Source organism: Lates calcarifer, linkage group LG10 (genome assembly GCF_001640805.2).
Source record: "Lates calcarifer isolate ASB-BC8 linkage group LG10, TLL_Latcal_v3, whole genome shotgun sequence".
NCBI lineage: Eukaryota > Metazoa > Chordata > Actinopteri > Centropomidae > Lates > Lates calcarifer.
The window spans coordinates 15,798,177-15,825,524 of NC_066842.1; the positions used below are offsets into that span (position 1 = coordinate 15,798,177).

The 27,348-nt window shown below is 39.5% G+C and overlaps 1 protein-coding gene across 2 annotated transcripts; it reads right to left on the reverse strand.

Annotated features, from left to right (window-relative positions):
- Positions 1–6,082: 6,082 nt before the first annotated feature.
- Positions 6,083–16,602, reverse strand: LOC108875401 (guanine nucleotide-binding protein G(i) subunit alpha-1). 2 transcript variants are annotated; one of them, XM_018664317.2, is made up of 9 exons: positions 16,108–16,602; positions 12,532–12,574; positions 11,481–11,622; positions 10,268–10,425; positions 9,967–10,095; positions 9,065–9,194; positions 8,807–8,960; positions 7,251–7,443; positions 6,083–7,160 (listed from the first exon to the last, which is right to left on the reverse strand). In XM_018664317.2, the coding sequence occupies exons 1-8, from the start codon at positions 16,223–16,225 to the stop codon at positions 7,253–7,255; spliced, it is 1,065 nt and encodes a 354-aa protein (XP_018519833.1). In that variant the 5' UTR covers positions 16,226–16,602; the 3' UTR covers positions 6,083–7,160; positions 7,251–7,252. The 2 variants fall into 2 exon arrangements, with proteins under 2 accessions (XP_018519833.1, XP_018519832.1); XM_018664316.2 differs by having other exon boundaries at positions 6,083–7,164.
- Between the last annotated feature and the right edge of the window lie 10,746 nt (positions 16,603–27,348).

Genomic DNA, 27,348 nt, shown 5'->3' on the forward strand with positions numbered 1-27,348 from the left:
TGCTTACATGGTGCATTTTACTACATACATTTCTGCTGAACACACACAGAATACAAGCACAGTTCACAGAGTAAACCCTATCACCAATGGAGAACTTCGTTATCAGATAATTCAGCAAAATCTTTGGTTTATGTCCAGTGCCAATTAAATATAATCTGTCTCTCTACAATATCTGCACATGGCAACTGCAGTGGTATGGTTAAAGCCTCTCAATTCATTTATTATTATATATAGTTATTATAATAGTTATTTCATTTCAGCATTTTGGTGAAGCAACCCAGAGAGCATAGACTGGTTTTGTGCTTTGTTGTAATGTGATAGAAGAACATTCAACATCTGCACTTCTGTTTTTTTTCATTTTTTTAAATTCACCCTCTTTAAGTCGGTCACCGTTGCATAATTGCCATGATGACATAAATCTAAGTCCGACAGAAAATGACAAATCCTTTTGTTGCCATTACTTTTTCATGGCTGCATGGCTTTCCGAAGCGGGTGAAGTAAAGTTTCATTCAATATTTAACACAAAAGTCAAGAGCCGCTCCTCCAGATCTACTGAGGATGACAGTCCCTCTTACTGCCACTCTCAGCCTCTGTGTGTAAGTGTGTATGTGTGTGTTTTGAGGACATGCAATGTATTTTTGTAATCTGAGTATCCTCCCTACAAAACAGCATTACTGTACACAGCCCCCTGTGCATTTGCAACCAGTAAATAATCCATGAAGAGCAGTGGATTCACTTTGACTGTCACTTTGCTTACTTGAGTGTCTTGGCATTTAGGTCATACTGTACGTTCTGGTTACAGCAGATGCTTTTGACACTAATTCTAAGCAGATGATGATGCAGACTAGATGGTTATTAAAGACTAACCACCACAGTGCAGAAAGAGTACTGGTATAATCCAGAAAACTGGCTGGATTAGGAGATTATATACTCAGAGGGGAAATGAATCCCTGCTTTGCTTTATTTGTGCCTCTGCTGGCAGATGTCAGAACTGCAGCTTCAGGAGGCCTGTAGCCTGCACTGAAATATAGTTCAGGGGTGAGGAAACACACACCACAGAGGGCTCAGAGTCTGCAGGTTTTCACACTAACAGCAGCTCATTTAAAGTTGATGCCGTACTAAATCGTGACATCAGCTGAGGTTGCCTTCAAATAGGATGCTAATCTGGCACCTTGTTGCTTTTTTTGTCACATAAGTAGTAGTTTTTTGTGTACAGGATAAATCATACACTAAACTGTGCTCATCTATCTATATCTGGATCAGAGTATTTCACTATTTTGGACCTTCCTTTGTGAATACAAGAGTGATAGAAGAACAAAAAGAAAAGCCATCAGCTGTCGAAGCTTTGAGCTGGAGAGTCTAAATTTGGAGACACTTCAAGCAACTCATAGCCACGCAAAGATTTTCTCCTGACAGGACAGTAAAGTACAGCAGTAGCTCTCAGTAGTAGTGTCATGGTGGCCACTCACGTGGACAGTGTAAGGGAGAGGTGTGTTTACATGAGCATTGTAACAGCATTGTAATGAAGTCCTTTGGTTTGAGAGCCATTGTGCTGCGTGATGTCTTGGAAGAGAAAGAGCTTCAAAAGCAAGAGGTGCTTTATCTTTGCTTTTCTTTTTGTGAATGTTGTAAGTTTGAGCAGCTGCAACAGCTCCATCAAATCTTTTACTTTCTGTCAGAATATTAATGATCCAAACACGACGGTTGTATTAGTGGTGATCGTACGCACCAGAAACATCCACAGAGGCTTCCTCAGGCTGTCTGTAAATACATTTGGGAGAAGAGAGAAATAGGATATTACTTTATATCATCATTATAGACAGAAAGTAATGAGCATCCTAAAGCAGACTGCCAACAACAGAAGGCAAAAATACAATAACATGAGGCAGTCTGCACACTCAGAGGGGGAATTTCAATAGAGCTTATATGGATTTAGCTCACTGCCTCCCTCATTGACTCTCTGCTTTCTGCATTTGCTGTTAGGGAAGAAATGCACACTAAGTTGTTTTTATTGCTCGGCAAAGATGGGGGGAAAGGGGGTCACCTTCACACAAACGCTCACACACTCTCAACAGGGTGAACAGACTCCTCCCGTCTTTTTCATCTTTATTTTCTCCACGGATGTGCCAGAGCTTAAAAGGAGAAAACAGACTGCAGACAAACATATTAACCATCATCTACTGCCTTCTGAGACTTTAACAATATTTGGAAGACATTTTAAAAATTTAAAATTATATAAACAATACAGTGGCATCAGTGAGATACCCAGGGGTGTGCTGGACTAGAGAAGTGGTTAAAAATCAGTTTCAAACATGCACCCACACACACTCAAATGCAACACACACACACAGTATAAGTTAATTAGACCAAATGGCTTAAGGGAATTGGCAACTAAATCACGTTGGCTTTTTCTCCAAGCTCACAATGAGATTTAATTATGCAGTGAAACTTGTGGTGGCAAGGTACACCTGTAGAAAGTCCAAACTAGAGCCAGAATGATGAAGCATTCAGGCTAATATCAGCTGATATTAGCTTATCACACAGATATTATTATATGTATCAGGGTGTATGTCAGCCCATAAAATAACTGCAGAACAGAAACACTGATGATATGTTTAAGGTAATTTAGACAGAGTGACACCATTACATTTTTCAACCATAAAATGTCCTGACTTCGGATGTATCAATATTATTAGAATAACAATGTGTGAAGCGACAATGTGAAAATAATGTGATATTGTGTTTGTAATGATGAACTGAAAGAAAATTATCACCTGTATCTGTAGGTCCTCTTGGCTTTAAGGAGGTTTAAATCCAGTTTCAGCTCATTATTTAACTCTGCTGACCACAGTTTTACTGTTCTGGTTTTCATTGTTTTCATTGACCACATGCTTCACAGCAGACAACAATACTTAGCACCAAACAACAGACAGATACATTTAGCAACTAGCTGGTGAACACAGTGGGGCATTTAGCAAATAAAGAGCCAGATATATTCTGCAGGAGGTGGTAGAGGCCAAAAACAGAGCTAAAAGAGTGTGAATATCAGACTTACAGTCACTAGTTAGCTACAAAACACTATAAACACACCTACAATGTATACAAATGCATGCAACATACCTGAATGTATAAATAGGCGTAGTATTTGCTAACAAGTTCATCATATCAACTTAAAGGGATTGTTCAGCATGCTGGGAAATACACTTATTTGCCTTCTTGAGAGTCAATATTGCTCTCATGTGTACAGTAAATAAGTAGCTAGAGCTAGCATCCAGTTAGCTTAGCTTAGCACAAAGACAGGAAATCAGGCAAAAAAGGTTTGGACTAGCTCTGTCTGTACCAAAATCTGCCTATTAACACCTCCAAAGCTCCCTGATTACTAAGTTATATGTTGTTAGTTTAAGGTTAGTTGTTTCCCCCAGTCCCGTCTTTGTGCTAAGCTAAGCTAACAGCTGCTGGTGGTAGCTTCATATTTACCACTGAGAGAATCAATCAAACCTATATCCTAACCTAGAAAGCCATTTATATATTTCCCTTTCTTTTTTTTTAAACTATTCCATTTTCAAAAATATATTTATTAGGCTTATATTTAAAAATAAGAATATCAGCCAACATATCATTAAATTATTTTTTTAAACTCCCAAACATCAGTACCAGCCTTAAAAATTCAGTATCAGTGGGTTGTAATCCTCACCCACATGGACACATTATTATCAGATAAAAAACTCAAACATAACTTACAAATTCTATTTCTTCCAGTCTTCTCAGATGTTAACTCTTTTAAGTGGTGTACAGCTTGACTACAGATCAAAAAAATGAGCTGGTTATTACAGTTTTCAAAGAGTTTCTGCAGATGGGATATGTGGTTTGCATTGGACTCCTTTTGCTTTGACTTTATGGTCAGCTGCAGTCTGCAGTGATTTGCTCTGTTTGATCACCTTCATTAGCATCATCATCCTCTTCTCTTTCACTTTTTTGCCAACTACATACCTTCGTTTTGAAGAAGCTTCATATCCACACTGTTTGATCTCCCTGGGAGGGCTTTAGGGATTAGCTAAATGACTCTGCAGTTAGCTTTTAAATCACACAATGCCTCCCAAAAATAGTGTCCTCTCAGCTAATGCCTAATCATTGTGCTTGAGCAGTGATGGCTTAGCTAAGTCTGCAAGACAGGAGTCAGCCTTGGCACTGCTGTGACCCATTTGTAGGATGTCAGTTGCCATCATTTTGCTGTTTATGAAATCTATAAAAATGGAGGGGAAAAAAGACTGTAGTATGACAGTTGCTCTGATAATCCTATCACTATCTCTAAACTAATTCCTTTAACGGTTGATTGGCTCATGAATACTGGAGAGGACTCTGGGCCACAGTTCTTGCTTTAAATCACCACAGCTTGGTAGAAAATCACTTTCTCATTCTAGTTCAGGATTAATTAGCCCTAATCTTGGGGCATTTCCAATGGAGATTTTACATAAAAGGCTAGTACATCTTTGTCAGGAACAATCTTTGTTAATTATATTAAAACTGGTGATTAGATTTTCCTCAGTTGTCTCCTTTATGATCATCAAGCAGCCATTGGTCTTGATCATTAATTACTCAATGTGTCCACTAGATGGAACTATTCACTGATGAGCAGTACTGGCAGCTGCCAATAAACCCTCCCTCTAAATATCACCCCCTGCTCAAGGTCCTGCACAGTTTTAAATACTAAAGGCCCCTTCCAGTCGAAAACATACTTTTCTTATTGTTCTGTCACTTGGGTGTTTTACATTCACTCTGCAGAATAATGTACGTGCAGAGTTTGACACTAGAAAGATGTTTTTTTATCTGCTGACTGGGGAAAGTTTCTCTGTGCTCACCTTAAATCTCAAATTAACTTGTTTCTACATGATCAGGATTTTGTGACGTCACAAGTCTGGAAACCAATCGTCGTCCAAAATGCAACAAACGTGATGAGGAAATGTGAATTCTGCAGGACACATGCAGTACTGTAACAAATAACTTTTCAGTGAAGTAGGAGATGTCCAGCAGTAAAACGTCTAAAGCTAAAACATATTTGCATGTTTATAGATTCTGGACTCACAGGGAGAAGGAGTGGTGTGTCTGCCACTCCTTCAAAATTTCTGCCAAGGAAAGTTTTTCCTTCCCACTGTTGCCAAGTACTTGCTCACAGTGAGAATGGTTGTATGATCTAGATCTGCTCTATATCAAAAGTGCCCTGAGATAACTCCTGTTGTGATTCAGAGCTATATATAAATAAAATTGAGCAGTAGAAGTAGTTTACTGAGCTTTTTTGTCAATAGAAACAGATAAATTATTAATGGAAGAGTATTTTTTATATACAGTATATATATCTGTGAACATACTATGTAGACAGGGCTCTTTAAGATTCTCTTGCTTGGCCACAAAACCCGCTCTTAACTTGGTTCATATGGTGCAAAAATACAATCATGGCAGATTTCTCAGATCCAGACTATCTGATGCTCACACTTGAAAAACCAAGACAAAAGCCTTAAGTGAAGCTGCTTTCTGTAGTTCTGGACCCCGACTGTGAATGTCAGCATCTGAATCTGAGGAGACCAACATCAGTTCTGTCCAACATCAGAAACACACAAATGAATGCAGTTTGATATTTTAGCTTGTTCAAACTTTCTGCTGTTTATTTTTTAGAATACATTTCATGTGTGAAAGCCAATATATAACATTCATTGTTATTAAGGGATGAGATGTGATTTAAGAGGAAGCAACTATGTCTATCATTTAATCTATTTTCTCTATTCATTTTAGCAAATTATATTTTTGTGACCAATGTCCAGTAAAATTCCACAGAACCAACTGTGATGTTCAAATGTTGTTTTGTCCAAACAACCCAAAACATATTAAATTTACAACAATAGAAAACATAGAAAAATAGAATCAGCTATTTAATTGATGATGAAAATAGTTGCCATTTGCTTGATCTATAGAAGCGTGATAGTTTCAGTTTTGCTTCTGTGTTATTGTTGTGTGTAGTCGGAGCAACCTTTGATGTTTGTCACCGTCAGTCAAATATTCACACACAAAAACACACAGTAGAAACAGGTGTTGCATAAGTTGCCATGGTTTCACCATAGCAGCTCTTTTATTAGCAAAATCATGGATATTAGTCCACTAATGTCCCCATCCAATGGAAACAGAGGGGTGGGGGTCTAGGGGGGGATATGTAACTTGAAACCATCACAGATCATAATCAATAACAGTGCACTTGTACCCAGCCACCTGTCTGTCTATGCACTGAACACAGATCTACATATGGTCCTACTGTCTGCTACAAGGCCGCCATTGGCATCCTCTTTTCAAAGCTTCTCTTTTACTTCGTGATTCAATTGGGAATGTTTCAGTTTGTAGCAGCGCACCAACAACGTGCGCTAATTAATTAGAGAGAGTAGCTTCTTTTTGGTCTTAGAAAAATAAAACTTTGAAAGAGGATGACAAGTAGAGGAATAAAGTCCCTTTGTTTTATATTGTGCACACACTGACACACACAGTCACTCACAATCACACAGGCTTTCGGCCTCAATCAAAACAGAGATTCCACTCGCAGCACACATGCAAACCACACATCCTGAAAGGTTTACACACAGCTCTCACAGTATGTCAGAGTCAGAGTGAATTGGTCTACAGAGTTAATTGGTCTTGCTTGGTTTGTACAAGGAACAAAAATGATACAACAATGAAATAATCAGAGAAAAAAAAAAAGATAATATGGACTCCAGGGGGCTTGGGGAGAGTTGAATGGTAACATCTACACAAACCTAACATCTAAACAAAAACCAAAAACACTGTAACTAAGGCATGCAAGGCACAAGCACCTACAAATAAAAGACAAAGTGTGTTCATTCATGGACACAAAAAAAGTGAAGGCCCCCCTTTTTATATAAAAATTAAAAATAATGATAATAAGGTAAAACAAGCACATTTTAAAAACTGTGAAAAATCCCCGGGCAGACAGTTGTACAAATATTTTACACAAAATGTTTTTTCTACACACCGTCTTTAAAACTTTTAGAGATGAACATAAGTTAATAAGAGGTTAAAAGTGACATTCTCAGCAGGGTCCATGAAGATCCCTCCAGTCAGACTCCCCTTGAATAAAGCCACTTGGTAAGTCGGCCACCAGGCTGCCTGAGTGGAAACACAACATGATCAGAAGAGGAAAAATGTAACGCGGCACACTTCATTCAGCTCGTCCTTCAAGCAGCAGACATTACCTTTAGAAAAGGCCACAGTCCTTCAGGTTGTTCTTGATGATGACGTCAGTGACGGCATCGAACACGAACTGCACGTTCTTGGTGTCGGTGGCACAGGTGAAGTGGGTGTAGATCTCCTTGGTGTCCTTTCTCTTGTTCAGGTCCTCAAACTGGCACTGAATGTAAGCTGCTGCCTCCTCGTAAGTGTTGGAGCCTGAAGGAGAGAGGACAAAGAGGAGACATTACTAGGAGGGGGAAAAAAAAAGCACACACAAAAAACTGGCCAATAAAGACCAAAAACATAAATAAAACTGCAGGCTACATAATGCCTGATATTTGTGTCACTTAATTGTTTGAATATACACTGTATAAACTACACCTGCACAAGGTAATACAATCCACTACAACTCTTCTCCTACAGCCTTCTTTTATGACACCTGTTATCGGTTTTCTTTTTTGACGCAGTCATAACTTTTCCATAATACATTTTAATACCATTTGTTTATTTCCCTCTGCCTCCTCAATGACTAACTTCTTTCACACGCTACACCTCCAGTTTGTAACAGACTTTGTTGACAAATTGGAGGTGTCAAGCTGAAATAACCCTGATGACCCCCATCATCTCCTCCAGCACCACAGGAAACATCATACAGCTGTTTTCATAGCCTGAGTAGAACTCGTCACAACAAGCAAACTGAATTTCATGTCAGAGAAAAATTGCTAAAGTAAGTTTTAATTTTGTTACAAATAACATGAATGTTGTTTTTATCTGAGCTGGCTGCTAGACTTGTTTATAAGCTGGCTTTGTGGCTCACCTGTCAGTTATCTGACTGGTCAGCAGTGGTAGTTTGAACACTGCAGAGAAACTTTACTGACACTGAACTGCTTTGCTCCGTTTCATCTGACAGTGGTGAGATTTCTTACTGGAGAGTAGCTGAAGGGAAAGGCTGGACACTTTTTGCGTTTGCTTTATCAAAACTTCAAATAAGTTTGGATTGTGAACATGTGAGCACCAAGAATTCCCGGTGACCCTGACAAGGACATATTGTTTAAACATGAAGCAGCCCACACAGTTCAGGAGCAGAGCAGAGAGGACAATAAAGAAAGATCTCTGTGTCCGATGTAGAGACTGCCACACCTTAGAGCAGCCACACGAGGCAGAAAAGACTTATTGCCTAAAAAATTGCCTTTCTGTGTTTATAACATTATTCAAATTATTGTGATGGCATAAGTTTGTTGATTTAGACTACATGTGGCTTTTTTAGCATTAATTGCCAAGCCTCCACTGCTCAGACCCACTAGTGGATTTGAGACTTCTAAGACATGATTTAAATTACCTTGTTTGACCATTCTTAAAACCTTCAAAAGGCCTTGAGTTGAGATGGTATGACTGAAGACATTTTTAAGATGAAAGGACCTGCTGACAACCTCACTAATAAGCTCTATGCTTTCACTTAAAACCTCCAAATATACTTGACATCCCCTAATGGTTTATATGCAAAATACAAAGTACAGTATTTGCATGTATAACACACCTGAACAGTGTGCGAGTGCGTCTGTATGTCTTTCTTTCTCACCTGCATATTCTGGGTAACAGATTGTGAGAGGGCTCTTTTTGATCTTCTCCTCAAACAGGTCTTTCTTGTTGAGGAAGAGGATGATGGAGGTGTCTGTGAACCACTTGTTGTTGCAGATGGAGTCGAACAGCTTCATGCTCTCGTGCATGCGGTTCTAAACGAGGGGAGAAAGGCACAGCGGTAACCAAACAGAGTTCAAAAAGCCAAATAGGGAGACTGAGTGAATCTCAGGGTGCGTTACGGTCAGACGGGTCTCACCATCTCCTCGTCCTCAGCCAGCACCAGATCGTAGTCGCTCAGGGCAACACAGAAGATGATGGCAGTGACTCCCTCAAAACAATGGATCCACTTCTTCCTCTCTGATCTCTGTCCACCCACATCAAACATTCTGCAGCGAGATCACAGAAACACACTGTTAAATAACTGTAGCACACAAACAACACATTTTACTCCTAAACATGCATCTCAACTCTTTGTGTCAGTTATTAATACTAACTCCATATTTCCCTGTAGCCATGCTGTATCCTCAAGGGGATCCTGGAAAGTATGACTCAGACCCTCACCACTTCTACTGCTCCTTTATTTAAGTGTGGACCACTTTATGACAATGTGCCCACTCTGTGATCTTAATTTGATTCAGGCAGTGGGAATGTTTATTCCCTGGTGTAGAAGCTAGCCTGAAGATCAGACTGAATCGCCATTTTGTTTCACCAAATTCATTCAGCCTGACGATGTGTGCAAGTTATTCGATTTCTGCAAGCTTTTATTGGGAGTGTTATGTTCTGTTGTTTTGCCCTAACCAATCAGCAGCGAGTGACATGTCTGTCCCGTTGACACCATTTTCAACAGTTACTAGGAGCAGTCAACATTTTTCATGTTGATTAAAAAATGTCATTTTTAAGAGTTAAGAGTTTTTTCTGTATGTTGTAGAGCTGCGTCATCTCACTCATGCTTGCCACCATATTTTGTGACTACTTTTCATTATTTGTAGCTAATTAGTCATGTAAAAAGATGACGCTTCCCCTCCCCCGAAATCTCTAATTTCTCTGACTGTTTTTCTCAACCAGCATGTCCAACACAGACAACAGTGAGAACAACACTGTACCTATTTGAATCAGTAAACAAATTGCGGGCTGTTGAACTGTGGCAGTTGTACTCACTTGAAGTGCAGGTCCTTGAAAGTGAAGTGTGTTTCCACAATACCAGTAGTTTTGACTCTGGTCCTCAACACATCCTGTTGGGTGGGTACGTAAGCGCCGTGGGATATCCTGTCCAAGTCATTTAGGTAGCTTTGGAAAGGAAAAAGCCAAGAGACAAAGAGATAAATATTGAGACTAGATACAAAAAATGTATATACTATATAAAAAGGATAGCAGTTTGCAGGCTAAGATTTAAGAATGTTATTTTGTGAGCTGCAGCTCCACATTAGTTCCCACGTATGTGTCAGTGCATCCTACTCACTATGCTGCAGAGTCGTTGAGCTGGTACTCTCGGGAGCGGCTGAAGCAGGCCTGAACTCCTCCGTCCTTCCACAGCCGCTGGATGACCCCAGCCAGCTCGCCTGTCATGAATCCCTCCTCTGCTGAGCCCGCCAGGACAAACAGCTGCCGCGCATCATCCTGACAAGACACAGCCATCTCCCATTTAAGTCATAAACCACAACTTTTCCACCTGAATTTCAGTTTTTATGTCAGCAAGGAAAGTATATGTATTTGTTAGTTACCAGTTGTTCATTTTAATTTTGTTAAAACTCAATAAAGACTGTTTATGGTGCATTTGTTGTCAAAAACAACATTTATTATATCACAGCAGAATTACAGTACAGTTGGTGTGGGCGTAATCCTAACCCACTGAATTCTGACTTAATTATGTGAAGTCATTTCTCATAAAATCACACTAAAATATTTCTGCCACTCACAAACAGCCTTGTTTGAGAACAAATTAATGATGAATTGAAAATGACAAATTAGTGTTGTCAGTTCTGGTCATTTTAGCCGCGCCACTTTGCATAAAATTAGATTTCAAAAGCTGCATGGTGTCTTCAGTGGGTCAGTGGCCAAAAATTGATATCTGTAAGAGCAGAAAATCAGGAGCCAAAAGCTTTGGCTGTAAAATTGGTCACGATGACAGAGCCAGGCCAGTCACGCTTAGGCAATGACTAAGCCTCTTGTTATGCCAGGGAAAAACAGATTTGTGAAATGAAACAGGAGTCTGTTTAAAATAAAGGAGAAATAAAATACTCAGCAGTCTGCATTTTATTTATTTGCAGCGCATGGTAATAATACACTACATCACAACACCAAACCAATGTGTCTCCAAAAAATAAGGAACATTGCTGATTATTACTGTAAAACTCACTGTTGACAGGGAGCTCTTTTGTAGACATGTACAGACACGTGCAGCACAGCAGGGTTACAATATGAACTGAGGGACACACTGACAGTTCTCATGTAAAAAAAACTTCAGCTTTAAACAAGTGAATTCATTTTGAATGTTATGCTAAACATCCACCAGCTCTGTCAGACCTGCTGCACAGGAGGGAGTGAACAGAAAACTATCCAGTGGGTCAGGTGGCAGTTGACCTCACAGCACTGAGCTATACATTAGCACCATAACACAACCTGTAATATTCCAAGAACAGCGCAAATGCCAGCTTTGTTTTCCCTTCACTCACCGCTCTGGCTGAATCAGCAAAATCAATCTTGAGGCGTCCCATAGCTCTGATGATGGCAATAATGGACTGGATGGTGTTGCTGTAGACCACGGCCTTGTACTGCTTACACTCCTCCTCTGAGTAACCTGCTTCGTGGATGATCCTGACGCACAAAGACACGACATCAGCAGTAGTCTCCAAGTAGCATGGATTCGTTAATAGATTATTATGATTAACAGAAAGTTTTAGGCTGGGAACAGCAGACTGTGGGGTGTGTTTTCCAGATCTGGATTCAGACTTTTTGTTCTGATCTGTCATCAAATTTGACCATTCTGAGATAATTAAACTGTTACAGTTTATATACATATATATATATATATATATATATTTTTTTTTTTTTTTTTTTTAAGGAAAATTTGTGTAATACTGACATTTTGTACTCATTTGTATTTTTTCATCAAGTATGTAAGTTTGTCTTGGAGGGAATTTTTGGCTGTGAAATATTCTTTGTTTATTATCTAAGTCACAACATATACTGTCCACAATTTTATCTGTGGGTCCCATTTCTGGGTGTAAAATTTATGTGTATATTGTGCCCTCAAACTTCAAACAATGGGAACAACAACATAGAATCCATAGCATGTGCAGCACTTTTTTTGCTAGAACTCTGACGGTTACCTCTAAAAAAGGTAAGGTAACATAAACTTGCAAAGTGATGACGCAAGATGATGATAACAGGTGTCCATCATCTCAATTCACTACTCGCTCTACAGTAAAATACAGTTTTATACCCTTATTATAGGGATATGTGAGTGAACAAGCAAATGATTCCTGTCACAGGGGATAAGTGTGCAGAGGGTGTCTCACCTGTTGATTATTAATAATCACAGCAGCATCAAGTGATCTGGTGCTTCTATATAGTAAAATGTAACATTAACTCTCTATGTGGTCTGAGGAGAGTGTAGGACTGAAACACTGTGTGTTGTAGATGATGCTCTGAACAAACAATACTTGAGGCGTTGGAGTCATGCTCAATGAGTAGTAAAATGTGATGTTGCTCATGCACACTTACTTCATCTGTTTAACAATTGTACTTTTCCCAGACTCTCCAGCACCTGAAACAGAGAGACAGACAGACGGGACAAAGAATTAAATTACAGTCAGTGCAGTGATATGATATTATTTTAAGTATAAATCACAGAGAGGTGGGTACACTGTCTACAGAACCTACTAAAAGTCACCGCAAGTTCATTGCTGATGACTGGAACATAAACACACTATTTTTTAAAAATACTTTTTTGTTGATAAAGGATTTGCTCTGTCATGAATCTTAATCTGTTTGACATCAGAATACTTAAAAGGATTCTGTTGTTTTTCCTCTCCTGTCATTCATTTACGTGCTTCTGTACAGACAAACTGTCACAAATAGATGTAATGTAAATCCCAATAAAATTATGGATTAATTCTTGTCAAAGGTTCTTTAATACTTCTCTGCTTCCCATTCAGTGATGGGTGACATATCTGAGAGGAAATTAATCCCTTAAAAACAGGTCACTTTATTGCACATCCATGTCTTTTTGTTAGCTTGAACAACAGTTCATCAGGCTACACTGATCAGGCATTTTCAGAGAGGCTTGCAATGATTTTGCAACTGTCTGATTCAGCAATCAGTGTGTGCAACCCTTCAGTCAACACACAAGAATCACACCTAAATTGCAAAATAAATAGATTATGATGTCAGATTAAATCTCAAACCCAAAACAAAAGATAAGTCTCTGCAAAATACACTTTCTCTAAATTCTATTTACTTTAACCTGAAGCATATCAGAGGCTTCACTGCCACAGAACGCAGTGGAGAAGTGTCTAAGGCCCAGGTTGAACAGGTCACAATGCAATTGGATTAATCAACTAGATCCTCCCGTCAATGAGATTACACAAAGCTTTAACATCCCTGGGTTAGAAACTCACAGTGCGTCAGACTGACTGGCTGGACTCAAAACTGTCACATGCATCTCATATGGACTCGTTGATTTGAGAACCATCAATACAGAACACTGTGTGAGGCAGTGTGATGGCACCACGGCCTTAAAAGGTAAAAGTTATGAAATATAAGAAACACATAATGGTGTAATTCTGACATTCATCTGAATTAGCCAAAGAGGTGTTTGGTGCACAGTCTCTCATACAGCTCTCACGCAGCTCCCTCTGAGATCCAGGGGTGTTTTCAGCTGAGCACACAACATTTTAATTACCATAACTCTGTAGGGACCCACTGCTCCCTAGTGAGGAGAACTGTTCATCAATTCTTCGTCCCATATGATAAACAGCCACACACCGCAGACACAGAGCTAACATTACCGTAAACACCGTGACACACTTAAAATTAATTTCCAAAAACATGTTCACGCTTCAATAAGCTGCTGAAATTGAAGGGCTTAATGGCTGGCAATTATGGCAAAAAGTGGGAAAAGTAAAAATGGTTCAGGTTTGTCACTAAGCTATGATGTTTGACAGAGGTACACTGGCCTGACCAGGGAGCACACATTCCTCCCAGACTATATGAGATGCAGATAGCTCCCCAGCAAACATTTAACACTGTGCCAACATCTCTTGTGTGGCTCTTCCTCTGCTACTGTACCGCAAAAATGCAGCTCCACAAAAACAAAGATCAATCTTTATGATTTGTATTTGTGGAGTACACAGTACCACTCAGAACACTCGTCTCAAGAGCACGTCATTTGCAGACTACTGCATTAATGCAAACACCCCCTGCCGGATGCTTGACAGAGCAGCAAACTGCAATATGCATGTAGGGTAAAACTGCCTTTCTCTTTCGTTCAGAGACACACACACACACACACACACACACACACACACACACACACACACACACACACACAGTGTAAAGGACACTCAACGTCACAAATGTGGAAGTGAAACACACCCATGAGTTCAAAGATATATGGTAATAGCTACATCAGATGATAAATCCACAAACCATTCCCACATGTCTCGTGCAGGTGCTTGTGGGAATCATGACAGGAAAAAAAAACAACCATGAAAATTCAAATCAAGTCCATCTCAAATGACAAACACACACAGAAGAAGCGGCTGCTGCAGCTGGGTATCGCACAGAGTGTGTGACTGTGGTATGGTCACATGTCTGAAAGTAAGTGGTGCCACAGACACCTGCCTGAATAGAGATTAACTAAAACATGCACAATACATATTGCATCTTCCAAACAGCTTGTGGACTACGTGGCTCAGGCAGACGTCGAGTTAGCACTCACTAGCTGTCTCTGTTGTGTGTATAGTTGCCACAGATGCTTATTGCTGTCCACCAGGCTGAATAGGTTGCTATGCAACCTCTCGCTCGTCTTTTCCAGACTGAAACAGCCAGCAGTGGTCATCAGCTACCGGTAACAGGAAGAACTGAGAGGAGGTGTGGCAGCTTTCTTTGAAACAATGAAATAGAGAGATGTGAATCTGGATATTGTCTGGAAGAAAAGTAACTGTTTTACCATCACACAATGTTGAACTGTGTCTTTTAATAGTCTTGAAGGCTGCATTACAGTTTAGTGATACCATTTTCTGAACAGATTTGCCTGTTCTAGCTGGATGAAACGTGAGTGCAAGGCTCTGCCTGCTTGGCCACCACATTCAAATGACCATAGTAATGTTTTTTCCATCAGACACCCGATCAGCTAACCTCATTTTAGATCACACTGAGAATAAAATCATCATTTGCCATACACAACGGATCAATACATTATACATAAAGATGATAATTGAAAAAAGACTGTACTAACTAGCAATTACAGATAAGACAAATTTTTCAAATTTTTCCTCCATGTCTGGAGTTCAAAGAAACATTCAGACTAGTTGAGCAGCATAGCTGGCATTGTCTCTAAAACCACCAGTACAAAAATGAACTAACTGCATAAAATGATATTTCCAAAAACAACTTTTCTACAGTGTATATGTATTCAAAATCTTCTTAAAAACAGTAGCTAGTAACATCCAGTGTGGCAGACTGGTCGTTTGTTTATAGGGAGTGAACCGGCCTAAAGTACGGATAGTGTTTATTTTAAGTGATGAATGGCTGCCTAACAGAAAGACTGCTAGCTACTTTGATTTAAATAATGATAATGACAGCAGTCTAGCATACTAATGACAGCTTTACAGACATTTCAGATTTGTTGAAAGATAAAATCTCATTCACAAATTTAAGCTTTCTGCTAGCTAACTAATCCGAGCTAGCGTCGGGGCGCTAACCTAGCTAAGTAGCTAACTGCTGAGCTAAATTAGCTCACTGATTTAGCGGCTGGGTGCGGTGGGATTAAAACTAATCTCACTGAACTGATAACTAGTTTATTGTCTGGGGCGATTTAAATTTGCTGAGGGGAAAAAGACAGAAACTCATGTGGGTTTCCAACTTTTTTTTGCCAACTAACGCCTCCACCGTGCCATTCATACAACGCCGTGAAACGTCTCCAACTCTGCCGCTTGTGTCGTCAAGTTATTTAACGATAAAACTTTTAATTGGGCTAAAACATAAACACGCTATAACACATGTTGACTATAAGTTTGTGGCAGGCGGTGGACGGGATTAAGACCCAGTCCCTCTGTCCCCCTGTGTTTCTCTCACCGAGAAGCAGCAGCTTGACCTCCCGGGCCGCCTTCTCTCCGTCGTCCCGCAGGTTCCTGTCGATCATCTTGCTCCGCTCCTGCGCCGCCTTGTCGTCCGTGCTCAGAGTACATCCCATCTTCTTCTTCCCCTGGCCTCCGAAAAAATAAATTAAAAAAAGGACGCAGACTACAACGCAACTTGAACTATGAGTGCATCAACATGCAAAGGCTACCGAGCTAGCATCCACTGAAGAAGAGGAGGAAGGAGGGAGTGAGTCTCTCCAGCACTCGAGATTCAAACACGCCCTTTGCTTCGCACTCAAGCTCCTGATCTCGCGTCTCAAATATTAGTTAACCTCAAAGTGCGGCCTTCAGGGCGCCTGGCTCTCCTCTTTGTGCCTGAATCATTCACGGACAAAACGGAGCAGGGAGGAGCAGGGAGGAGCAAACATCTACTGTTGCTCTGAGAGTCCAAGTCCGAAAATATTCGTTTCCTGTCCTTCGTCCAACATACCCCCGAACTGCGCATGCGCGAAAGAGCAACAAGCTTCTTTCAAAATTTTAATCTTCGTGCTGAAGTTTCGACCTGTCTGCTGTCAAATTATACATTTGTTTGATATGAAGAAGTAAATATGACTCCTGCAGCAAACAGACTAGTTTTAAAGCACTGTTTCCTTTCATTTCATTTGTTTAAAATAGCCAAAAATTCAACAGTAATTGTGGTATGTGCAAAAGCTTGTGCACCCTGCTCTTTGTAAAATCACTACTTGGTCAGTTTGTTAGGACTTATAAACCAGATCAAAGATCTGTCAGCTGATAACATCTCCAGAGTTTAGGAATTCTCTGACTCTGCAAACCCTCTGGTAATATTCAACAACCATGGTCTCCTCTAAGCAACTGACTGAGGCTATGAAAAGTTATCAAAGCACCTCTACCTTTATGTTACAACTGTCCGAAATGTCATACAGAAATGGCAGTTAAGGGGAACTATGGAAGTCAAGACAAGATCTGAAAGTCACAGGAAACATTTGGATAACAATGCACATTTGCTGGACAGAAAGGTGAAGTAAAAACCAAAAGCAAAACCCCTTTTGACTGCAAGGGAGCTTGACACAGGAGTGGTGGTGTGCCAGTACAATTGACGCACAAACAGGATCTACATGAAAGAGTCATCAGAGGGAAACCTTACCTGCAACCTCATCACAGAAGTCACTGTCTGAAGTCTGCAAAACAATCATTGTGAACAGCTGACGTTTCTACTGAGCTTTATGGCTACAATCAGTAAAGGTGTTTGTAGAAGCAGCATTTGATGCAAGAACACCTTGAAAATGGTTAAACATGAAGGCGGAAACATTCTGCTTTGGTGCTGTGTGACAGCCAGTGGCTCAGGAAACACTGCAGAAATACAGGGAGGAATGGATTCTACTAAATATCAGTAAATTCTTTAGGCAAATATCCTGCAGTCAGTCGTGAAAGTGAAAAGAAGCCAGCATTAACAATGGGACAATGATCCAAAGCAGACCTCAAAATCCACCATGAACTACTTCAAGAAACACAAGCTGAGGCCTCTGGGACGACCCTCACAGTCCCCTGACATGAACATCATTAAAATCTGTGGATAGATCTTGAACATGCAGGACAGCCTAAACATTCACAGACTGTCATGTGTCCTTTCAGGGCTGTGTAACCTCATGTCTGTTCACCATCTTTTCACTTTCGCAAAAATCAACAGAATATGTAACTTGCCTGGGGTGCCCAAACTTTTGCATACAGAGCAAAGTGTTTTAGGTACTTTTTCAACATTATTAAACACTGAAAAAAATGGACTTTGTATTTGACAGTTTTGATTTGGTAAAACAAAATTGTGTCTACTTCATTATTTTGATTTACTACTTCATTACTTTTATTTAATTAGTCACAAATGTTGATTTAATTCCCTATTTCATCATTTGTATTTATTAAGTCATATCTATCTCATAATTTGGAGCAACGACCTAATAGTTTTATTTAATTAGTAAATAAAGTAACTTATTTTCTTGTTTTGATTTAGGAAGCAATGATTTTTAACTCATAACTTTGATTTATCAAGATTATTCATTTTCATTTTTACTCTGTCTAACTTTTCATCTGTTACACTTTTACTGGTGGAAATTTGCCTCCAAAGCCAAACAGTTATTTATGGAGCAGTTCTTCCTGTCAGGTGTTTACAGTTACAGTGTTTCCCTGCCACACTGTAAAACATGATGGTGTTCAGACATTCAGGCGACAGTTTGGGCAAATCAGCTGCAATTAAACTTTAGGGATATTTGTTACGATTGGGTATGCAACACATGAATAGGACAGAGAGATATCAGTACAGTGTATTCTTCATCCATGCTGTCACTGCTGATTTGCATTGCAAGCCTCTGTCATGAACTACCAATGCTCAGTAATATCTTTGCATGAGCAGCTCACAAAGACAAACTGCTCAAACAGAGACACCATTGGTGCTGATGGGATCAAATGTTTGAGAATCTGATGTTTTAAAACAGAATGAGTAAATATATATGTGGATACAGATGGAAGAGAAAAATAGTGGTTTATTTCTTTACAGCTTTTCACAATATTCACTGAATTTCTTAAATTTGTTTCAATTCTAAATCACCACAAGTAAGTTCAAATTAAAAATGTCAAAAAGTTTCTTTGTCATTCCAATTATTAAAGAATGCAGATGAAAATACATACGGTCTCTTCAGGGATCAGGATATAAAACATTAAGAAACTTAAAGTAAGTAAAGTGTATGAATTCATCCTACTATTGTTCTTATAAAATGTAAAAGTGGACAAGTATTTGTTGAAATAATCAGAAGTTAAAAAGTCAGAATGAACTCTAAAAGAAATTTCAACAACACTGGGTACAAAGATCAGTTGGTCTGATGGCGAGGGCCTTTAGTGTTAAACATCTCTGTCAGGTGATGGAAAGATAAGCTGAGGCTCACAAATTAGGGTCACACCCTGTGGTTAAGCTTAGTCCATGACCACATCCAGGAATTCAAATGACCGGCAGATGATTGTGTGATTCAACCTCAATCAAAAGAGCTGAAATGAACAGACGACATGAATATGTCATTTCCAAGCAATGAGACGTGAACAGTTTAGATGAATAAAACTTGGATATGCATGATCCTCTGGTCATATCATTGTCTTGAAATGACTGTGTGATTATGCTCAAACATAGACACATGTGGTGCAAATATGGTGAAAAAAATCAATCCAAATCAGTCATGTTGCAGAGCAGTGCCTTCATAATGATCAGAGTTAGTTTGACCTCAAGTGAATGATCATGTTCTCAATGGTATTATTTATAAATGGGATGGGAAAGGGTTGAGTTGTGGTCATAATTCATCTCCCCACTTTGCATACAATTTCCATTGCAGATGGCTGCTGCAATATGCAAACAAGCGTTATATTTTGTTTGCTTTGCTCTAAATGAGCGTGGAAAGATTTTCCTGTGCACGTGCAACACATGAAAAGAAGAGGCCATCAGGCAAAACCCTTCTCTTAACATCAGGCAGCAAATGATAAAGCACACTAGTCAGGTTTTGAAAGGAGGATGTGTTTTGATTTTTTTTTCTGCCTGGGGAGGGGGTGTGTAGTATTGTTGCCATGGCACAACTGTGCCACAGCACCCCCAAGCAACAGGAAATGTTCTGACTCTTTCAAGTGATGGAGCCTCATGAGTGTGAGTTGAATAGTGAAATGACGGAGCACCTTGTCAGCACTCTGATGCTCGTTACGTTCCACAGAGATCAGGGCCTCCAAGTGGGAGCTATTAGTGTGTGTGTGTGTGTGCTACACAAGTCTCCATGTCACTGCACAGATTACTGCAAAACTTTCTCATTCTGTGAGCCTCAAACATCACGTCAGACTCTATGTTTAAGACATGGATGGTCAAATAATCACTGCTGAGTAACTCTAGGACTAGTCAGCGGGTGGAGGAAGATAAGGAGGACATTTACAAACAATTCAGGACGTCAAAGACCACCCTACAGTGGAGACAACCCCTCCCTAGTCCTCCCCCCGACTACATATTAATTAAGCGCCACCAGCAACTGAGCAAACTCCATCATCTGATAAAAAGAGATTGTTACTGAGCTGAAAAAAGCCTGTAAAAGCTGTGATTTTTGAAAAATAAAATGCTACAGGCACGGTTAGATAATCCCCAGTTTTAAGTTTTTAAACATCCAATCAGTTAGCCTACTGTTTCTTTTCTTTTTTTCTTAAGATATTTTCTCTCACTCTGTATTAATGCAGTGCTCTACATGACAGTCTTTTCCAGGTTTATCAGGGAGATGAGACTGTATGAGGAGCTGTTGGAGAGAAAGGGCACACATTCGCCCTGTAGATGGCAGCAGAGTCATGAAACAAACAAACAGGACAAGACAAAAACATGAGAGCTGTTGACCAGTGGCTGAAGAATGGACATTTAATGGGACCTTTACGAAAAGAACGAAACCTTTCATCTGTGTTTTTATGTGTTCATAAAACGTAGGAACTTAAAGGGGCACTCCAACAAGTTAACACATGAAGGTTGAGGTTTAAAATCAGAACAGAAAAGCCTTCATTACAAACTGTGTATGTGTGTGGTTTTAAAGATGTGAGTGGACATTCAGAACAATGTTATTGATCTGCATTATGGGATATGTAGGGTTTAGTGTTTTTGTAGGATTACCTACACTATCCTGAAAAACAGGATATCTCAGCCTCAGCTGCTTCTATTTTGACCTTCCATATTTATTGATTGATTTATTTCATCCGTCTTGTGTGAGTCCCCCAACACTATGGACGAGCACTATTAAAGGAGCTGTATATAAATTTAAAGTATCGCTACATAGCCAATGTTAACATTAGCAGCTGTTTACTTACCAAGAGCTTCAGCCATCATTATATTTTCTCTTCTGTATGAAGTGCTGCATTAATGTTTAGTGTTTTATCATTAATTTGGGAATCGGCCAACAGTATGGCAACAGAAAATAGTTGAATGTAGTTCTGCTGTACATTAGTGGCAATCATATTATCAATTGTTAATTTACAATGAAAATATACCAAACTATAGCCACCATTTGTGTCCCTATTACCATTGTATTGGAGTCACAGAGCCAAGAATCTATTCTGCCAGTGCTATTCTGATGTTATTTCCAAAATGTTTGAAAGCTCTTCCAACAGTCTGAATGAAAAATATTGTATCCATTGCATGATAAAAAAAAAAAAAAGATTTTCATTTATTTTTTACCTGTTTCTACCTGAGTATCACCACTGTTACCAAATCCAAATAAAGATGGTAGTTGAAAATGACATACAGTACATGTACATGTTCAACATAAACATAAAACAAACAAAATGTAATTATCAGTTGTGTCTTCATTGTCTATTACTTTGTATCGTATTTTTGTACATCTTATTTTCATCTGAGCAGAGAGAATGTGTTTGAATCCAGATGATTAGAAGAACCTTTGACAATTTAAGTGAGTCAAGTATTGCCAAAATTGCATGGTTATATATTTTTCAGAAAAACTGAGCTCTGTGACTTGAAGCTAATAGTAATGTATGAGGCACACAAACTAATTCATCTAAAGAGGTAATATCAGTGCCAGCAGTTGACCAGAGTCCAGGTGGACCAAATCCCAACTGGCCACAATGATGATTTATAGCCCATCTTTGATGAATCATCAGAAGAGATTATAAAGTCACGATCTGCTCGGGGCCCTGAGGAGAGTTACAGTAAATGTCTAAGTGTCATCAGCATCAGCCTATTAGCACATGATTGTAGTATACAATTATACTCAGAGAAAAATAAATCCAGAGATCACGAGAGGGGCAAAATTAGCAATATGACTGAACTTTTCTTTCTCCTGTTACGCTCTTTGTGAACTCCGTGGTTTTGTTGGTAACTGAATGCATCAGTAAATTTCAGTAAAAAAAATACAAGGCTGGTATTATGTGTTTGTCCCTTCTCCATTCAAACAGCTGCTCAGGCTCCAACTAGATGACCTCATTTCCTTGCAGCCTTTGGGCTTTTCTTCATATAGTGAAAAGGAGAGAGCTCCATTGTTAGCTGTGTTTTTCATTTTTATTATTATTCCTCAGGCACATAAGCGTGGTGGAAGACAAAAATCTGAATGAGGGTGTTCCTCTTATGGTGAGGACTCTTAGAAATGTAAATCATTTTATAAGAATTATGGTCTGAGACTGTGGTGCTCTATGTGGGCAAAGAAAAGAGGAAAGCGTATAAATATTAAGAGAAGGAATGATGGGAGAGGTGATGTGTGAAAGGGCAGCGTATGTGTGTGCGAAGAGTAATGGCTTTTATCACTCATGGTGCTATGCATCATATGCCCTGCAGCAGTGCATCCTTTATGTTTTCTTACTGTCCTCCTTTCAACTCTGAACACTTCCTGAATGTATACGAGACAGTCTGTGTTGGGCTTTTGATTGTAGGTCTGCTCGTGTGTAACTCTGCTGGAAAAAGCGTATTCCAACCCACACAATAAAACAAAGGATGAAGCCCTTTGATGAAACTGAGACCTTTAACCAGCCCATTCACATATGCACGAAGAAGGATTCGAATGAAGTTACTATGCAAAGCAATTGCCAGTGACCAGCATGACTGTACGACCCTCATGAATTATACATTCAGTGTCGAGCTTTAAAACCACACAAGCCATCGCCCAGAGGAAGCATCATGAAAACAGTTCTCCAGTTATGTTTTGACATTTCACTTGGAATCATAAGAACCATAAAGTATGCCACCATACGATACACATGTGGTCCATTTCACAAAGTACAAATGATGAATCCCTTCCTGCTGTCACAGCAGACACTTAAATATGCTTCTCATGTGGTTGTCTATAATGCCACTGCAAGGTTACAAAACTACTCTTTTGGCAGATTGCTAGTTGCAATGCAAATTGTGATTTTGCAGGGGTCATGGGCGAGGTGCAGTAACTTCTAGCTTGCTGTTTCACCCTGTTTCCAGTCTTTCTGCCAAGCTAACCTGACTGTAGCTTCAGGTTTATTGTATGACGGTGGTATCAATCTCCTCATCTAACTCTCAGCAAGAGAGCAAATAAGCGTTGAACTGTTCCTTTAACTGTTTTACCATTGATATGCTACTTATCCTAATCCTAAGTGTTGTATGGTCTATCATTAATCTTTGGTAATACTGATTACTGATTACTGATTATAATTATAATTATAATAGTAATACATGCCAGAGTTTCCTTGAAATTCAAGGAGCTTCTAGGACACAGGAAACCAAAGACACACAAAGCCACACACACACACACACACACGCACACACGCATGTCGTGGAGACAGAGAGTCAAAGCCTCATATTGATCTGTGCTCATGACAAATGGTTAAAGCAGAGGTGAAGCTCATGGCTTGTGGATAGTTGCGGACAGTTTTCTACAGAACCATCACCATGTCAAAAAAAGAAGTGAAATGTAAAATGATACAAAGGTTGTCTACAGTTTACATTATATTCTAGGAAATAATCTAACAAACTAATGTTGATGTGATCATTGTGGACCAGGACAAGCACAATAAATCATGTCATATTTTCTTGTATCACATTGTGTCTACATGTCTGGCTGAGGCCTGTTTGATGGCACGCTCCTCGTTTCATTTGCAATATATTGTTTAGTGGATAGGGTCCATTATTCTCTGTGATAATTCCATCAAAGTAAGGTCATCCACCAACTGGGGCAGACTGCGTCACCGGTTTGGTTAAAAGGTCAAAACAGCAGAGTCTTAAAGGTTAACATCCCGCAGCAACAGAATAACAGAGAGGCGACCCTTCTCTTTTGTCCTCTTTTTAATAGTGCTTTACCATTTTATTTCATGCCACAGCTACACAAACTTCTCTCCACATGATTGCCTACAGCTTTACGGCGCAGGAGAGCACGATGTGTTTGTGCTGGAGAGGCCAGTGTTCTCCATGGTTCTGAAACAAACATCTCTCTCTGTCCCTGTCTGTCTCCATCTCCTGTTTATTCAAATTTGCGACCCTAGCTTAAGGGATCCAACACAACAGTCACTAATAGCCCCTGTAACCCCTCCCTACTCTGTCTGTCAGTCTCTCTGTCTAACACACACACACGCACAAACACACACGCATACAGACTGGTTCTTGTCAGAGGAGGAGCAACATCAACGTTGGGTTACTTTCTCCTTCTCTCTCTGCTCCAGTGTGTCGACAGAAGTGACAGTAACATGGACGAAACTAAAACAGCTCATCCATGTCACTCCCTGCAGACAAGGTAAGATGACGTTTCTCTGTGGATTTCTACAAAAACTGCTGCAGGTAAGGATGCTTTTTTTTTTTTTTTTTTTTTTAAGTGAATGAACATAACTTATGGATCAGTGACTTTCAAGAGATTTTAATACCTTTTGGCTGAGGCATTAGTGAAGCCAACTATGTTTTTCAGCAAATCTAGAAAGTTGAAAAACGTATTTTCTATATTTTGAATTTCACAAAACTTCCAAGAGGGACTTCTTGGTTTGAAGTCTTGCCGTGAAGTAAAAAAAAAAAAGAAGGTTGATACAAACTGACACACAAAAGCAGAATTCTGGGAATATAATGTGATACGTCAATATATTGACTGAAATTTTACCCTGCACATGCTGTTTCAGCTTCCTGATGAAGTTTCTATTTATTGTAAAGTAGAACTGGGCTTTATTGTTCCCCTGAGGCTACTCTAGAAAACATTTATCTTCATGTCTGTCCTGAGCTGAAAGGTTTCAATCAGCCAGCAGCATCAGATCCTGACTCTGGATTCCCCTGTCTCCCTGCTCCCGAGGAATCCCCCCTGCCCTGGTTACACTGTGTTTGTGTTTAAGAGGGAAATTAGATTTCAAACAGACAGCTCCTCCCTGAAAACTGTAGGTCTACAAGATGAAATCAAGTTATGTTTGTTAATCTTTGCTCATTAACTCTCTCCTTCTCCTGTCCCCTGAGATGGACTTCCTCTGCTTGTGTGACACTGCGGTGTCCATTTTATGTTATTATTTTGCTTGTGTGTTATCTCCTCTGTGCTGTATCATTCCAGTTTTATTTTGTAGACCTTTCCACCCTGGTCACTCTGTTATTTTGTGCCCCTTTTTTTCATCCTGGCTCTGCTGCAGCACTGCAGAACAGACATTCAGTGGTTTTCTCTTCTCTCCGTTACACTGCTGTGCGAGGTCAAAACTCAGAATGATGTGAAATTTCCCACTCTTCAGATTCAGGACACACTCTTTTGAACTCACAACAAAATCTACTGACAGTAACTGGTGCAATAATATCAAGAAATATGCTGCAAAAAAAGGCCATAAAAAATATATGCTGAACTTTTCTACATTATTTTATGTCACATGTATACATACTGTATGCTTACGTGTTTTGCAGTTGAAGTCCCATCTGCACAAACATCCAAAATTATGAGATTTCCAGTCAGAAACATGCTTGCCCTGAAAAGATATAGTAAATAATAAAATAAATTTATGAGATAAAAATCTATTTTGCAATGAAACAATTAAAACCGACAACACTTTGATCCCTGTCGTCATTAAATCCTTCTTTTGATGAAACTGTGTACTCTGTGTAATGTCTGCAGTCACAGGTGTCTCCACACCTGCTCTTGTCTCTGCAAACAATCCTCTCATTTCACTGCCTCATCTGCGGATGACTACTGACTCTGCACTCGTCGTATCGCTCATGATTTCAAAGACAAGTACAGATTTTTTTTAAAACAGGGTTCACCCTGCCAGATGAGTACTACTATACCCTAGAAGCGTATTACCGGTACAGCTGTTGCAGGCAGCATCTGCTGGATCTAATTACTATGTCTCTGTGCCTGTCAAAGAAATACTGTTTGCCTCAGTGACTCTCTCCAGTTGCTCTGAACAACAATAAGGGAGGTCCAGTAATGTAGGTCTTATTTGTGTGAATGGAGGGATAAAGTGAGGACAGGCAGGCAGTAATCACCTGCTCTCTTACCAGCATCACATCACGTGGAAACATCTTGACACAGTTTGATAATATATGAGGTCCAAATTTACCTGGCAAACTAGTAGGGTTTGATATTAACTTAGTGTCCTGATTAGCCTCTAGAAACTCATCTCTGGAGAATGTGAGGCTTGTAATAAACAGCTAGCTAAATACACCTGACTGTACTCATAAAACATTATTGGAGTCATAATGAAATACTGAAATCATCTTTTTTCCTTTTTTTTTTTTAAATCACTCACTTCCTAGCTCCTACATTACCCACAACGCAGCTCAACCTCAGACAGTTTGGTCAGAGATTTGGGTGTGTTACGCTAGTAGTGGCTAATGTAGCCTCAAGCTGCTACCTTCAAGCATATATGGGTAGCAAACTGCTTAGGTCTGGTAAGCTCACGTCTTTCTCTTTTCTTTTTTTTTTTTTTATATATTTTCAAACTTGTAGTCTTCAGACCCAAACAATGCTGACTCAAGTGACATCACTCGAAGCAGTCTATCAGATTTCATACAGCTCCCCATAGAGCCACAAAAGGACCTTTAAGATTTTATGTACAAAACATATCATCAGTGTAGAATATGATGCATTGTTATAGATTAAATTAATAAACAGAAAAGTACAACTAGGTCCTCTCGCTTCTACTACACTGAAATAAATACACCCTGAAACTGCCTATGCTGCAGAATGAGTACTTTAACTTTAGATGTTTAGGTACAGTTTGCTGAAGGCATTTCTTTACTTTGAAAATCATTAATTCAGGATTGAAATTATATATAGTATTTCTTCATTTTGTTGCATTTCTACTTTTCTCGAAAGACACCCAGACACTTCCCTGACCACTCTGCAGGATATTGCATTGACATACATTAACCATTACTGCCACATGGCTTACTGTGACACAAAGCCTAACCCATAGCTAACTTTAACCTAAAGCCAAGTGGACCTATTGCCCCAGAATGAGAGGTTCAGTATGATCAGGTAAACAGACTGCTGCCCATTTCAGCCTAACCCCTAGTCTTACATTAGTCTTGTGTTTGCTCTTAATTTTCTATAAGACCAAAATGTCCTCACAACTCAAACCTAAGAATCACAGGCTGTCAAGACTAGGTCACACACACACACACATCAGCTCTTTCTCATCTGTGACAGAAAAGCCTCAGAATGGGTCTTTGATGAGTAAGTGATAGAGTTAGAGATGCCATAATGAAGTTTCATGTCGCTGTAAGAGCAGGAAGGAA

What these genes read in the sequence shown, in the direction of transcription:
- LOC108875401 (XM_018664317.2), bottom strand. Translation starts at nt 16,225, where the DNA reads ATGGGATGTACTCTGAGCACGGACGACAAGGCGGCGCAGGAGCGGAGC. An exon ending in GGTCAAGCTGCTGCTTCTCG is followed by an intron (nt 12,575 to 16,107) that starts GTGAGAGAAACA and finishes TCTCTGTTTCAG; the next exon opens with GTGCTGGAGAGTCTGGGAAA. An exon ending in TGGCTGAGGACGAGGAGATG is followed by an intron (nt 8,961 to 9,064) that starts GTGAGACCCGTC and finishes CCCCTCGTTTAG; the next exon opens with AACCGCATGCACGAGAGCAT.